Source organism: Calypte anna, chromosome 1, assembly GCF_003957555.1.
Source record: "Calypte anna isolate BGI_N300 chromosome 1, bCalAnn1_v1.p, whole genome shotgun sequence".
Taxonomy (NCBI): domain Eukaryota; kingdom Metazoa; phylum Chordata; class Aves; order Apodiformes; family Trochilidae; genus Calypte; species Calypte anna.
In genome coordinates, this window is record NC_044244.1 from 184854891 (window position 1) to 184871745 (window position 16855).

The 16855-nt window shown below is 36.9% G+C and overlaps 1 protein-coding gene across 1 annotated transcript in view; it reads right to left on the minus strand.

Annotated features, from left to right (window-relative positions):
- The window catches only part of ARHGAP42 (Rho GTPase activating protein 42), a 146280-nt gene that overhangs the window by 33590 nt on the left and 95835 nt on the right, over positions 1-16855 (minus strand). The window contains exons 5-7 of the mRNA XM_030451701.1: positions 15751-15852; positions 10628-10738; positions 2342-2446 (exon numbers count right to left, since the gene is read on the minus strand). Of these exons, the coding sequence (XP_030307561.1) occupies positions 2342-2446; positions 10628-10738; positions 15751-15852 (318 nt within the window). The remainder of the gene's footprint in view (positions 1-2341; positions 2447-10627; positions 10739-15750; positions 15853-16855) is intronic.

The following is a 16855-nucleotide window of genomic DNA, read 5'->3' on the forward strand; positions in this document are numbered from 1 at the left end:
ACCTCTACAGCTGTTGCTGCTCCTGCTCTAACTTGTGGACAATTTTAAGAAGAGGAACAGAAGTTTGGATCCGATTTTCTTCTAGACTTTAACATATAGTGAAATGAGGAAGAGTACTTTTGACAGCTACAACAGACAGGCTCGGCACAGTTTTCCCTGAACACTTTCCACAGTTTGTTCTTTCCATACAGAGATTATTCCACTTCAGTGTGAGGCTGGTTAATGCTGTGAGTGACAAGTCAGTATATAGCCCAGATGGCAAAAAGAAGCTGTGGATTTAGATCTAGAGCCAGAAGTCAAACTTCTGTTTAACAGAAGCAAAGGATCTATTGAATCCCTCTGTATCTTCATATATATGTTTCTCTGATGTACAAACATAATAAAAAATAATATTATAATACATTGTTCCTTCTGCTTAACTTTACACATCCCTATACCTCTACAGTCTATTTAGAACTTCAAGTTATACTTCTATGATACTTACTAATACATTAAATGCAACTGTTAATTAACATGGAAAATGAAAAAATCCTTTAATAACTCTGTTTCTATAGATATGAGCATAGAAAACACTAACATATTATGACTTAAAATATCAGTTTTGGTCTGCACTGTGATCTCATACTCTTCTTAAAAGTAAATAAATCACTGGATGTAGGCACATTTTTCACCCTTTTGCAGAAGCTGTGCTATGCAACAACACTGACCCCTTGTGCCCTTACCTGAGAGTCTTAGTAGCAAATACATAATCTGAAACAACAAAGGTTTGAGACACTCTACAGACAGACAATATTTGCATTTTGATTCAAAAGGAAAAGATTAATCACCTATAAGGTCTCCCCTTGTTTCCCCAAGCAGTGTGTTAAATGAGATCTATACCTATATATGAACAAAAGACATAAAAGGGAAAGGGGGTAGGGAGGTGTTCTGCACATGTTCAACTGCAGTAAAATCTGGTAGAATTCAGTACTCCTAAGAATGCAGATCTACATTAGCAATAGTAAGGTAATTCTGTCTTCTAACTTTGAGCCAACATTAACTTCTCTAATAGCAAGATACTACAGGGAAAAAGTCAAGTGCTTTATTTTCCAGTAGCCAACAGGGAAATGCAGTTGAGCACAAGAAGTAATTCTTGCACTCCTAAGGGCTGTTTCGAATTGCCCAAGCTCAGTGGCCAAGGCACTGCCCACAAAAGCTGATGTTAGATCTTCTGAACAGTTGTAGCTTCTTAGATTGTAATGAAGCTACAAAAATTTCTGCTGAGTATCTCTTCAAGACAAAATGAAATGGAAATGTCATAACATCCATCACAGCATTTAAAGTATATAGAAATGATCTAACTCCTACACTTTTTATTTATTTGTTCTTCACTTGGAAGTTACTTGTCATGAAAAATGTAGGGATGGCCCAATATTAACAGTAACATTATTTTTTCCCAGAAAAGCAAGTTATAGTGATTCAAATGCATATCAGGTGTAAAGATGTTTTCTATCTACTTAATTTATATATCCTTGGAAGTATAGCATATGAATGACACAGGTAAATAAATATACACTTGTATACAGCAGTTATGATGAATATTGTGGATTAAATGTATTTTTGTTATTTCTGGAAACTGTAGATTTTTGGGGCACAGTTAATCTTGTATGGCTCCTGCTACCAATTCGGACCAAATCACACACACAAAAAAAAAATTCATCAGCTCAGTTGAGAGTAACTTCCTACACACATAAGAGATAATTTATTCTGCTGTAACTTAATGCCTGTGAGAACTGTTCACTGTGAAGGAAGACCCCAGCAGTTCTCTGATGTGGACAAAATAAATCCAGAGAACAGTCAGAGCATGGCTTCCCAAGTATGCTTTCTATACAATGGGAAGCTAGCAGAGAGCAGGACAAGCTTTATATTGCAAACTGTGATCTTAAAGAAACAAGAAATATTATTCTGTATCACTTGGAGCATTTTTGGGACATCCACTTACTCCAAAAGACAGGCCCCACTCTTAAGAAAACATTTACACTGTTTAAACCTATCTGGGATACTGTGTTCTCTACATCAGAACTTGGCTGCTGTCCTGTTTTTCTGGTTCTTGTCCCCAACATTTTGACCTGGAAATCACAAATTGACTATCTCAATGTTAATTTTTCTGAAGTTATTTGTTCACAGGAGTCTCCATTACATTAACTTACAAAAAATAACTCTTGCTTATTTATATATTAATTTGTTTTCAGCTTACTAAAACATTACAAGATTTAGAGTTCCAATAAAGGGCTACATGTTAATTTCAATATCCTGAAATTAAATTAGTGAACAAAATGGTATAAATACAAATCATCCTTACATTCTGCAAATTGAACTGCAGCTGCTGCTTGTATGGTGCAAATTCCTGAGCCAGTTCATAACCTTCATGGTAAAATGTAAATAATCCTTGAAGAAAGGCCAAGAGCTGAAAAGGTAAAATTGAGAAGCATTATATATTTTAACATGCTCTTAATGCTAAGTAACACAAATACAACAGAACACACGTTAACTTATAAGTGATAGGACAAGGGGTAATGGGTGTAAATTGGAGCATAGGAGGTTCAAGTTGAATATTCGAAAAAATTTTTTTACTGTAAGGGTGACAGAGCCCTGGAACAGGCTGCCCAGGGAGGTTGTGGAGTCTCCTTCACTGGAGACATTCAAAACCCGCTTGGACACGTTCCTATGTGATGTACTCTAGGTGGCCCTGCTCTGGCAGGGGGGGTTGGACTAGATGATCTTTCGAGGTCCCTTCCAACCCCTAGGATTCTGTGATTCTGTGAATACATATTACCTGCAATAGTGAAAAATAGTTCTTAGAAACTCTGGCACACTGCTTCTATTTAGGTGAGTATTAGAAAGCAAAAACTAACAACAGTTATTTTTCTGTTATAGTCAGCAGCAAAATATGGTAAACCATCAACAAAAAGCATTCTATATCTTAGCTCCTGGAACACTCTAAGATTTCCTGACATGCAACAGCAAAGCTTTGCTAAGCAAGGAACTCATGGTCATACCTTAAGAGAGAGAGGTTTTAAAGGGGATTTTGTGTCACAAAGTTGTTTATTCCATAATAATTTTCTGCCCTAGAAATTTTGTCCAGTATTTCATCTGGAGTCTTTGATGGTGTGCATTTTCCGAGCTCATATTTTCAGAGTTCAAAATTTTTTTCTTCAAAATATTTTTTCACTTTCTGCATCGTAATTGCTTGGCCTATGACCTGTTTTCCACAAATGAGACTCCTAAAGTATGCTTTGGACAGCTTAATACAACACAAGAAATCCAGACTGCTTCTTCCTGCTCTGAACAAAATGCAAAGTCTATCTGGTATTTCTGTGCCTGACTCCAACAGAGCGGTTGAAGTTTGTGCAAATCCAAATGAACATTATAGCTAAAGGTTACTTTAAATCAATGTTTAAGTAGTAAAAAGTGCAACTAGATTTCCTGAATGTTTCTTTTTGCTGCTGAATCAAGTCCTATCACCTACTAGTTTTAAAAGCCTTGTAATTTATTCTGTTCTAAATTTTAGAAATATTTTGACATTGCTTTAAGTCTTCTTACCTGTTATTAAATAATAACCATTTAATTTTTCATTATGGACTGTTTTCTTAGTATATATGATTTTGCTTACATACCACATAAAGAAAACAACAAAAGCAAGCTACTGACTTGCATGTACAATAACAAAATTTGTAGCAGGACAGATTTATCTTAGTATATTACAGTCACTGAAAAGCTAATAATCTAGGCTAAGTAGCTGGCTGTCAAGGCTGCCTCCTAGCTCAGTAAAAACACACAGGTATTCAAGAGCATAATTTTCCTTCTTTTTTCAGACTTCTCTTTTAGAATGGGATGAATGATCCAATGGAAACATTTATCTCTCTCCATCGACTATTGAAGCAGCCTGGACTCAGGCAACAAAGCCACCATTATTCATACTTAATACACTTTTCTTTGTGTTACCAGTGCCATAGATTACTGTAAGTGAAATATCTTAAAAATGTACCTTTTACTATGTTTATATTTTCTTTGAATTTACACTCACCCCTACTTGAAGAAATGCAGTTAAATTGCTCTTCCTCTCTCTTTTCTATTGCTCGCTAAGAGACTGCTGTGCTAAGGTAACACACATATTTCAGGGGAAGAGCTAAAATAATATTTTGCATTTTATAGCCCCATCCATTAGAGCATAACCAGACATTCCACACCCTTTAATGTGCAAACTTCCACAGCTTGAGGGATGAGAAATCAAGGACACTGCTCTCTGGGCAGAAGAGATGAGGTGACAACTTGCCACTAGTAGCTCAAAGCATTTGATAGTTTCCTGCATGACATCCTTGTCTCTAATTTAAAGACATCTGGACTTGATGGATGGACCACTCAGTGGATAAGGAACTGGATGGATGGTTGCACTTAGAGAGCTGTAGCCAACAGCACACTTTCCAAGTGGAGATCAGTGACGAGTGTTGTTCCTCAGGTGTCATAATTGGGACTGGTGCTGTTTAAGGTCTTTGCCAGTGACATAGGCAGAGGAATTGAGCCTCCCCCGAGCAAGTTTGCTGACAACACCAAGCTGTGTGGCGTGGTCAACATGCTGGAAGGAAGGGAGACCATGCAGAAGGACCATGACAGGCTTGAGAAGTGAGCCTGGATAAACTGTATGAAACTAAAAAAGACTAAATGCCAGGTCCTGCATCTGGGTCAGGGCAATTTCAACCACAAATACAGGCTGGATTGAGCCTGGATTTAGAACAGCCGTGAAGGACTTGGGGATGTTGGTTGAAGGAAAACTCAACATGAGCCACCAATGTGCTCTTACAGCCCAGAAGGCCAACCAGATCCTGGGCTACATAAAAAGAAGCATGGCCAGCAGGTCAAAGGAGGTCATTCTCTCCCTCTGCTTTGCTCTCATGAGACCCCACCTGCAGTGCTGTGTCCAGTTCTGGAGTCCCCTACACAAGAAGGACATAGAGCTGTCAGGGCAAGTCCAAATGAGGGTCATGAAGAGGATCAGAGGGCTGGGGCACCTTTCCTACAAAGACAGGCTGAGAGAGTTGGGATTGCTCAGCTTGGAGCAGAGAAGCCTTCCAGTACCTGAAGAGGACGTACAGGAAAGCTGGAGAGGGACAGGTGAAAAGGGCATGTAGTGACCTCAGAACTGTTCAAGGCCAGGATGGATGGGGCTTTGAGCAATTTGGTCTAGTTGAAGGTGTCCCTGCCCATGCAGGGATGTTGGCACACTTTAAGGTCCCTTCCAACCCTAACTATTCTATGATTCTACCAGACTAAAGTCTTGCAGACCCCTTCTTGTTTCTCCCCCCTCTCCCCACTCAAGCTTTGCCATGCATCCCCCCCATCCTTGCACCAGTTCTGGCTTTACTGAGCCCTTCAGTGAGTGTTTCTGCCTCAGAAAACCTGATGTTTTGATGCATTAGTAAGTTAAAGTAGGTCCTGAGGTAGCAGACCATCAGTGCTGTCACAGATAGAAGTGTGCAAATTTGTTTTTTACTGGTATTGCAGGATCAGATGAAACCCTAGCCTCAGGCAGATGTGATGAAAAGCCTGCCCAGTGAGTCAGTCATGAAGTCTGAAGAATTGAGAAGATCCCTGGGCATAAAAGCTACTTTTTCTGGGGTCTCTGCAAGGAGTGTGAATCCCTGAACCATTTCTCACAATCAGACAAACAAACAAAGCAACACAGTCAAGTGAAGAGCTACACAGTTTGTGTAAATTGTCTCAGCTTTACATGATCTGCCCAGATGAAATCATTATCTCAACGAAGCCCTGCAAGTCTCTTCCTGGTTATTGATTGTGGTTCTGAAGGAGGTCCATATACAACAATTTATCTTAAAATTTCCAATTATATAAGCAGATGGAAAGAGTTCTACAATTTTAAGGTTTATATGATAAACCTAGGGATCTAGAAAGAATTACATGAAAGAAAAGCAAGAAAACTAATCTTTTTTTATGAATGAAGTATAAAATAAGTAAGTAAATGACAATCAGGGCTCTGCTCTGGTTCTAGCTCTGCAAAGTCTAGATCCAGTTACTCATCCATATTTCCTACTACAGCTCCTTCAGATACAACAGCAAAACAACTCAGCCAAAATTATATGGATTAACTTAACCTGTAAGTAGGAGGTAAACCCAGGTCTTTTATGTAATGAAGCACTGCAGGAGCAAGATGAATGCCCAGCAAAACTGCAGCCAGAGCATAATGTTAGAGCCCACCAAAATTACAATAAATGAACTAGCAGGAGAAAGTTATAGGATGTCAGCTTATTCCTGAATTTTAAAGACCAGTTTAAAGGGCATTTCTGGGGCATATACTATAAACTTGTAAAATTTCAGCTTCAATACTTTAAAAGAAAACCATTTTCCACCATACAGAATGCTTTTATGGGGTACATGGACAAATACTGGTGAGGAAAAGTTTTAACACAAGATGGCAGCAAAGCTAAATTTATCAGAAAGAAAAAAAAAGCAACAAAACAAACCAAAAGAAACCAACACCAAAAAAACACTGCAGAAAAAAGCCCTGAGAAAAATATGAATGCCTCTTAGTTAAAGTACTGTTTAGGCATTCTGGCAGTTGTGCATTGCAGAGAATCTGGCCTTGAGGTTATCTTGATCAAATAGTCTCTGAGGACTTGTAAAAATAGAACTAAACCAAAAGCAAATATATGATTATTTTATGCAAGTTTTACACCAGCTTATTCAAATTCTGTGTTGAAACAACTGACACTGAGAATGGTATTTGATTCTGCATATGTGTCACTGGTGGTGGAAGAAGAAGGATCAGAAAACTCCCTGTGCTGTTAAGGTACCTTCATAACCACTTGCATGAGGACCCAAAGTGCCATAGGATTCCATGCAGATCTAAAAGCCAAGGACTTTTCCCTTAGGCTTATGCTCACAGTGGGGTTTTCTTGCTGGTGTTAAAAGTGACACTGCTGTTGATAGCAGGGTCATAATTTCAATATATTAAATATTAAATAACAAAGAAGATAAATACCTCTCCCTTTTTTCTTTTAAAAAAGATTGTCTGTCAGTGTGTGTTTTGAAGTGGTCTTGAAACGAGAAGAGTTTGTTTCACCAAGCACCATGTTCAATGCCTGACATGTTCTTACCACCAATTTTTCATTTCATCAGGTGACTTACAGTTACCTCAGTCTGAGTATCTAATCAGTCACACCAATAAAAAGCAAAGTCTGGACTCCATAATACAATGCTGCTAACTACCCCAGTGGCTGCGAGGATTTCAACACAGAACCTGAAACAAAATCCAACTACTTCTTGAGACTTTATTTGTTTTTATGCAGAGATGGTGACCCCAAGACTGCCTGGTCATTTCATTCTCACAGGAAGAAGATTGTACTTAGGTTTTGGGTAGGGGAGGAATTTAACCTTTGGCCTGCAGCACATCAGCCAGAAGTCCCTGTCTTCCTGGTTTCATTTTATTTATAAGTAGATAGCACCAGAAGGTACTTATCCATCAGATTCAAGTGAATGCAGTTAATAATGTAGAAAATCCAAGGAAGAATAAACTGAGTTTAATAACCATAATGAAGTCTCACAGAACTGCATGCAACTGCAGGAAGGGTTTGTTGGTTGGTGTTTGGATTCTTTTTTTCCTTTAAATAAACATTTCTGGACTTCCATGACAATGGACCACCCTCACATTTCAGATAGTTTGTTGTCTATGAGCTGTGTCCTGATTTCTATAGCACAAAGAAGTCCTGGTATTGCTGAGGGACAAAGTGGAGTTCCAAGGAGTCCTAGCAGACTTAACATGCTGAGAAAGCTGTGTTGGTTTGGACTATTTTCTCTGGGCCCACAAGGGCAAAGCTAGAAGAGATTATTTTCACTTACTTTGTTTTGTTGTTTGCTGTAAAGTAAATTTTAACACTAATTTGTCCTTGAAAACCAACTTAAAATCTCTGTGAAAAGCTTTAGATTTTCTTCCCCCTTGGAAGAAATCAAGAATTTCTAGGCCTAGGAGGACCACAAATAGGCAATTGTCAGCTGCAGTCTAGTACATGGTAGCCACTCTCTGAGACAAGATGCAGGGAACAGCAGAGAAATCCAAGGCCTGATGAGCAGCTTCAAAAGTCCACTCTAAATATTATAATCCTCTATTCAAAGTACAACTCATTAACATTTCATACCTAAAATCTTACCCCACTTTCCTCTAGGAAGGAACACTCTACCAGCTTCTAGTGCCCTACTGTCCCAGGTGTAACCTATTTGTATCCCACTTTGGTTCCCAAACTACCCTTGTCCTTTGGCAGAGACAAACTGAGGATCTTGGAAGGAGCTCCAGCAGGTCATTTCCTTTCCAACTTCTTTTTCCATGAATTTATCCGTCCTGTACATGTTTGTCCATTTCCTCATTCACTGCACTAATGGTCTTCCTTTTATTTTGTTAAACCCTCCTTTAAAGTGTCCATTCTAACATGTAAGACTGAGAATTATGTGGAGATGTGACACTGACCTGATCAATCAGAGACACAAGCAGTATAGACATTAGAAGGCCCCACAACTAGCAGAGCTTCTGAGGATAGATGTCTGTTAAGATACAACACCAGACATTCTTCCACATCTGTAGAGCATGAAGAAGAAAATTAACACTATCCCAATTCTTCCTATGCGTGATTTTGAAGCGTTAGGTTCTGCCCTTATCTACTTCCACCTAGGAGCGCATGTTCATACAGCATCACTTACATAAACTATGCACTTCTAGAAAGCCTATTTTGAAGATATTTTTTTCTTTGTCTCATGGTATTGATGGTGTGCATCATAATGTACTTGGCATACTTTGCTTAATGGGTTTCAGTAAACGCTTCTATTTCTTCATGCTATATGCAACAGACTAGAAACAAAAAATTCAGAATTTTGAAGGTTCAAAATTTTATAATTGATGTTACAATTTAAGTTCCATTTATATTCAATTTTATTATTAAAAAAAAATCACCTCTGGAGCCAGAGGACACTGCCTGTAAGGCTACTGATTACTACTGCCTACTGATCTGACACAGTATGGTAACTGATTCATCACTCAATAGTTAATTTTACCTACTGGATGTGTATACCTGGTGACAAAAATACCCAGGTATACAATAATGAGTTCAGCAGTAACCTTCCTTGCTTGCTTGTTCATTATCAGCACTGATGAACTGATAAATAGCTCCTTCATTCTGGTAATTCATAGCTGCTGCTCTGATGGGTGACATAGTGCAGGGACAGCTCCTGGTCAATAGGATAAAGCTCAACCTGTCTATCTAAAATATATAAAACTCAATCTACTTTTTCCCTTTGCCTAGTACATAGGATGAAAGATGCCCTATGTTAATTACCTAATAATATTTCCCAGTGTACAAAGTCTTCTCAATTCAGAAAGTTTCTATGACTTTCAAGTAGCAAGAAGTTTCCTATACCAGGGTGAAAGCTGGGTCAAGATTACTTTTTCCAGGAAGTAAGAGTTTTGCAGAACTAGACAGAGAGAGACACCATGGATTAATCTGTGACAGGTAGAAAAATGTTGAGGAATTCTTACTGAGGAATCTGGGCAAAGTTTTAGTCTCTAAGTTTGGCAGCTATATGCCATAAAGATAGGATTTCTGTAAGTGCTGCTTGCTGAATCCAGGTTCATTAGTTTGCATCAATGTCAAACATTCCCTATATATAATACATTCTCATCTCATGGAAAGGAGGCATCTGAGACACTCTTCTTGGTGATATTGGGTGTTAGGGATGTAATTCAACCTGTTTCACAGTCAAAAGTGCTGCTTTGATTAGTTACAAGGAAGCTGGGAGATGGTGTGGAGGGAGGAAAAGTTATACCTGTCATGTTCTTCTTTCAAAACTGGTGCTCTGCTCAGTATGCTTAATGGGAAGGGACAGATGACATTGTCAGTATGAACAAAATAAGGCAACTGGCAAACTATTCCTGTATGATATAACCAGTAGTAGTATTGCCAGTATGCCACAGAAATGTCCTAACATAGCACATTGAAGCAGCTTTTGCTACTGGAGCAAGACAGTTATGGGTGGGGGCTGAAAACATAGTCAAGGAGAAATTCCCAGGTCTGAATATGGACAAAAAGCACAAACACAATTTTATCTTCCTCTTTTATGGCACGATAATGCATAGTTTCTGTAATGTGTGGAATAAACTAAAGCCAAATGACTCCACCAACAAATAAAGAAACTTACCTATCCTACAGAAAAACAGAATTTTCACTTCATTTTATGTATAATGCAGAAATCTATCTGTACATACTGCCTACATGGAACATTTAATTCAAAAAAGTGGCTCAGAATTTTAGCCAAGATATAATGTGTTGCACAGACACAAAACTACATGTTGTCCCATTAAAATGTTATGCACACTCCAAGTCAGATATTTCACTTCACAGTAGACATGACACAGTTTACATAAACATTTAATAAACATTCAAAGTGCCCAAGCCAAGATCTTCATGTCTGTCTATACACAAATAACCTGCCACCAGAATTAAAAAAAAGGATCAGAAAATAGATCTTTTAACTTAAATTTTCAGCTTTAAATGCATGCATTCTAAAGAAGATACAAACTAAAACTTACAGGTTCAACAAATTCGAATTTCTTTTTCTCTTGTACTTCTTGAATTTTAAAAACATACTCTAATGATGCTTCATAAAAGTTTTGATGTTCTCTGTCAATCTGTGTATCTGCCTAAAAGATAAAATGAAAAATTGACATTTACACTCATGACTGATTTCAAAACCAGATTTTGTTATTAACAGATATTCTACAAGATTACTTTATAAGCTTCATGAGGCTCAGTTTTCTTCTGGAAAATTCAAATATCTATTTAAAATAACTAAATGCAAGTTTAAGAATCTAACATTACACTTTTTACCTTATGTCTTTTCCCCACATCTTTTTAATTTTCACTTCTTTTTGCACTTTAACACTCTATGAGACCATGTAAGGAAACAAAGAAAGGTGGCAGCAAGAAACCTTACCCTGGTGTATGAAAAATTTAGGAAAATAAACTTCAGAGAGTAGGACAGGAATTACAGAGAAACAAAAATTTTAAAATTTCCATTGAAATGTTTGAGTATCCCATGCACTGAAGTACATCTCAGCTTCAAATGCCTTCCCAAGAAGGTACTTTTTTTTTTAAATAGACTGTTTTTAACAATATCTTGCAAATTATTATTTCATAGTATGAATCACATGCTCATGAAATCTAAACATATTTTAAGTCCTTAGCCTCATAAATCACTTATTTATCACATTTTAATTTTCAAATGCAATAACTACAAGGACAATACTTGTCAGAAGTGCATGAACAATACCACCTGACAGGAATATTCAGTAGAAAAACAGTCTTCTGCGTGAACTAAAGAATTAACTCTTACAAGCTGATAAAGAGTAGTGGGGTTTTATCCTTCATTTAAACAATCCATGGACCTAATAGAGAAGCTGTGCAGTATGTGGAAAATGCCTAAAGAAGAGATTCCATTTTAATTCATCCTTCTACATAACAAATCATTTTCTTTTGGGCTGCATTAGTTACATTTTGGTCATAGGTGAAAAGGAAATTTTATCAAGTATTGGCAATATGAGTAAAACCAGTTCAGCTGTTTCTGATGTATGCCAGTTAAAAAGTAGCAGCATACTTTTGTGTATTCTGTAGTTTAATTATTCTGACACTGAAAGTAAACAACATGAGAAAAGCCAGATAGCAAACCTTAAAACAGCAAACATGTCATAAAAGAGGTTTAGTACTTTCAATAGTACAAATGCAAAAAGTCAATATTTTCCTTTAGGCAAGACTTGGTCATCAATACCACCACATATAATTTACATCACTTCTTTAGTTAAGGGGATGGTACTGTCATGATTTGGCTGCACAGGATCCTGACAATATTGATCCACTGCCCTAGCACAGGGCTCCAGCACTACTTCAAAGCAGAGGCTTTTATGGTATGTGTCAAATGATTCAGTACAAGCATTTCCTTCCTGTGCCTCTAAAACAACAAACCAGGAAATTCAGTACAAAAACTAGTATTATGCAACAGAAATCAAGCACTCACGATTCCAATAATCAGGTGCTTTGCCAGAGAATTAACTGCCATCTGCCATTCATATTAGATTATCTCTGTTCTGAACAGTATTAAACCAAGCTGTAATTTCAATGATACTTAGGACAACCAAGAGCCATTGCAAATATAGATGGGTTCCTAAATTAAGGCCATAATCACCTCTAACGTATGGGGTTTAATTCACAATTTCCAAGATATATCTTACAATAGAACCATAGAATGGGTAGAATTGGAAGGAATCTCAGAAGACCATCTAGTTCTAAACCCCCTGCCATGGGCAGGGTCAGCTCCCAGGTTGCTCAGTCTCATCCAACCTGGCCTTGAACACTTCCAGGGAGGAGGCAGCCACAACTTCCCCAGGCAACTTGGACCAGGGTCTCACCACCCTCACACTAAACCATTTCTTCCTAATATCTAATCTAAATGTAGCTTTTTCCAGCTTGAAATAGTAATCCCTTGTCCTATCATTACAAGCCCTTGTAAAAAGTCCTCTGGCTTTTCTGTAGCTGGCCTTAAGGTACCCTAAGGTTGCTATAATGTCTCCTCAGAGCCTGGTCTAGGCTAAACAAACCTAACTCTCTCTCAACCTGTCTTCACAGAACAGGTGCTCCAGCCCCCTGATCAACTTCATGGTTCTTGTGTTGGAGACCTCCAAGTCTAACACAGTATTCCGGGTGGAGTTTCATGAGAGTGGAGTAGAGGGGGAGAATGACTTCCCATGACTTGCTGGTCATGCTTCTTTTAATACAGTTCAGGATATAGTTGGCTTTCTTCTGTAGATGTTTATGAATTTCTGTGAAGAAACACTTTGAAAGTGATTTTGAGGTTTCAAAAGCTGATTTTCACTTATTTTTCTCTGATTTCAAACTGCATGGGAAAAAGATCTGATGGACATGGTTTTGAGTATGTTACATGTTTATATTAAGTAATATTTTCATTGATGTTGGATATCACTGGTATGTGTACCTCAATGTCAAATAAGCTTGGAGACTGAAGCCCTTGCTCTGTAATAATGCCTGATTCTGGAACATAGTTAAGAGAAAAAAATATCAGAGCTTTATTAACTTCGTATCAGTCAATTCTGAATATTTTCTGCTCCACTGTGGAGTTTCAGAGGCAGTAAAAAGACAGTATTATGGGTTTTCTTTTTGATGATGAAGGAAAAAAAGTCTAATAATATATCTAAACTGCATAAGCAGTCTTGCAGGCTCTTACAATATCCAACACATTTCAATTAGGTGAATATACCTAACCCAGTACCTGAAGGGAAATGACAGGAAAGATGGAGAGAGATTTTTCATTAGAGTGTCCAGTGATAGGACAAGGGGAAATGGTTTTAAACTGAAGGAGAACAGGTTTGTATTGGATCTTAGAAAGAAGTTCTTCAGTATGAAGGTAGTGAGACTCTGGAACAGATTGCCCAGAGAAGCTGTGAATGTCCCCTCCCTGAAGGTGTCCAAGGCCAAGCTGGATGAGGCTGTAAGCAATCTTGTGTAGATGAGAGGTGTCCCTGCCATGGGCAGGGTTGGAGGTTGGAGTAGATTATTTCTAAGGTCCTGTCCAACCTTTGCCATTATATGATTCTATGATACGCAGACCACTCTCTAAATAATATGCTCATAATATGAACATAGAGCTACAGATGCCTAACTAAAGTGATCTCAATTTTCACTACAGTAAGGTATGGAAAATAACCCTACACAGTATGAGAACTACTCCTTCCTCACTCCACTCCTCTTCAACCCAAATAATGTGATGAGGTACCATAAAACATCAACAATTTGCAGAAATAGAAAATAATTCAAAGAAAATTAAAAAAAAGAAGAATTTTCCAGTGTGACAGTAGCATTCAAATAAAAGGCATTTCCATTTCACTAAATGCATGATGAGGCAAGGGTTTCCCTTTGCTTGCATTGGGAAAGAAAGCCCCAGTCACCAGCACTGCCTGGATCTTTGCTCCTGCCCTGGCTCTGCTCTGGGCTGCTCCAGTGAACTCTGTCCTGGACACATGGGCCAGAAATAGGACTCACTCAAACCATCTGGATGTGAGCCAACAGCTATCACTTGGATTTTGGGTCAGGAACTGATTTGCTTCCCTTTATTTACGATACAGATTCAGGTCAAAAGTCTGCCTGGATAACATTTTTGGTACAGATTTACTATTGCATCTTCTACTTATGGGGGGTCTATGATGTTGATTAAGCACCCCTTAAACTGCACAAAACTGGGCAAGAGACAAATGGCACGTTAGGCCCTAGATTCCTTAGAACTAGTGCATCCAGAAATGAAAAAAAAATCAGCCTCAGTTATAAGATTTTTAATTCCAGAGATGCCATTTAAGGCTGCAGTGGAAAAATTTATTCTGGTTTTCCACTAGTTTATATGCTTGAGCCAAATCCATTGTTATTCTACCACAGTTTATTAGATTCACAGTTGTTACTTTTCACTTCATTGCTGTTTTTAGATTGCAATTATTATCATGTCTGAAAAGTAAAATATTTTATTTATTTTATTTCTATTCTAAGGTAAACTGGTGCTTAAAGTTCACTTTTCCAAATTTAAATAAGATTTTTTTTTTCCTAGCCAGTGCTTAGCCTCTAACAGAACTACTTCTTTATCAATAGAGAGGGTATTTAGGAAAAGCAAAACTGTACACACAAAAATTTTTCATACAAGTGGAACAATTAATCAATCCTACATAATTAATGACTTATCTAGACTGATTATTATACAGAATTATGAATATTATATATTCAGGATTGTAAGCATTACTCCAAATTTTGTATCACTAAAATTCGTTTATTTGAATTATAGTATTACTAGTAAACATGAAAAAAAAAAATTCCACAATTTGAGACTGAGTGATGGTTACATCTTCTGTGAAAACTCCATCTGCAAAGTAATACCCACTATGTAAGAGTCACTGTGACAACAGTAATCCCATCAAAATAATTTTAAACCAATTTTGGCACAAGTCCCAAAGTGTCATTGATATCAAATTGCTGCTTTTACTGTAATTTGTCCCAAAGACACATGATAATAATTTATACTAGCATACTGAAAAGCCGTGTTAAATGAGAAGTCTTATATAGTTTTAATCAGAAAATAGTTGGTCATATAGATTCTTCAAAGCTTAAGTTGTGGATACGATTTCAGGGCATTATGCTGCAATTGCAGGCTAAGGTGAAAAACAGGGAAAAAAACCCATAAAATAGCATCATTAAAATTATCTCAGTTCAATTTTCCAAATTAAAATTTGTGCTAAAAAGAAGTGTGATTTCATTTTGTAATAAATTAAATATCAAAAACTCCAATTAATTATTTGACTTTCAAATATTCCACATATACCATATATAAGTAGTCACATTTTTATTGTGATTCTGTCGTTGCAACCAGTAAATGTTGGCTGTACTTGAAGGACAAAGCTGGACATGTAGAACATTGCCTTATAAAACATTTAATTCTCATCAGGGTCATATTAATCCCATTCAAGGATTTGCATTCACAGCGTGTGACTACAAGAAATAACCACAATTTCACATTAACAAAATAAGCTTTTCTTGAAGAGAACCAGTTTGTTATCATGATCTCTGCCCAAATGTAAAACTGGGTAAGCCTGCATTTATTGCTTACATCTTGCAAATGAGATTCTTTCTTCTTTGCTGATAAATTTAAGTGCTTCTCAAGGATGGAGTAATATTTCTCACTTTCCTTGTCAAACTTCTTCTTCCCATCCTGAAAAACAAAACATAGCCAATTAAAGTACTTTCTAAATATCATAGCTAACCTAAAGAAAGAAAAGATACCAAAATATGCCTGCTTATAAAACCGTTTTTGTTGGTTCTGATTTTTTTAGTATTTAACTCTAAATTAGGCCTGAAGATATTAGGAGGAATTATTCAAATATTAAATGCAATATTAAGCAGGATTTTCCTCATAAATTACAAACCTACACAACCTTACGTATTTTCCAATAATGAATACACATGAACTTTTATGTAGGTTGTATCTTGTTAAGCAGAATTTAAATGCAAAATAATTTTACCCAAGTTTTATGAACAGACCTCCCTGTCACACTGCCTTTGCTGAGTAAAAATATTGTGGAAGAGGTAGGTGAGTATAACACATTAGATGATGACATAGGCCTATCCTTTGCATTTAAGACTGATATATGCTTATTTCCACATAGGAGGAAGATGGGAAAGAACATATGTGGTTTAAAAGGAAATTGGTCCAAAAATCTGTTTCTAATAATTTTTTGATGTGTCTGAATATTTAAGCTTGTCTCACTTAAAAGTTATCCTGTCTTTTTCCTTTTCCACTCCTCTTAATTTTTTCCCATCCTGTGCAGATCATCTCCACATTTCTACCATAAGACTACTTTAATACAAATAATAATTTAATAATAATTTAATACAAAAGAAAGCTTATGCTATGAGTAAGTTAAGAAAAAGTGTCAAGTCTCCAGAAACAAAAGAAAGGATTGAATATCCCATCAGAGTATTGTTAATGATAAAATGGATAAAATTATAAAAGTGTATTTTTAATTGTAAAATATATATCCTCTAATTAAGAGCAACTCTGGCAGTGATTTCTACAATGTTAGCTAATGATTCTAAAGAACAAAAAGTTGAATATTTTGAGAAAACATTGAAAACTTAAGGCAACCAATCCTACTCTACACATGTGCAAAAGCTCTTAATAGTGGAAAAAAAGTAATCATGAGACATAAAGGAGT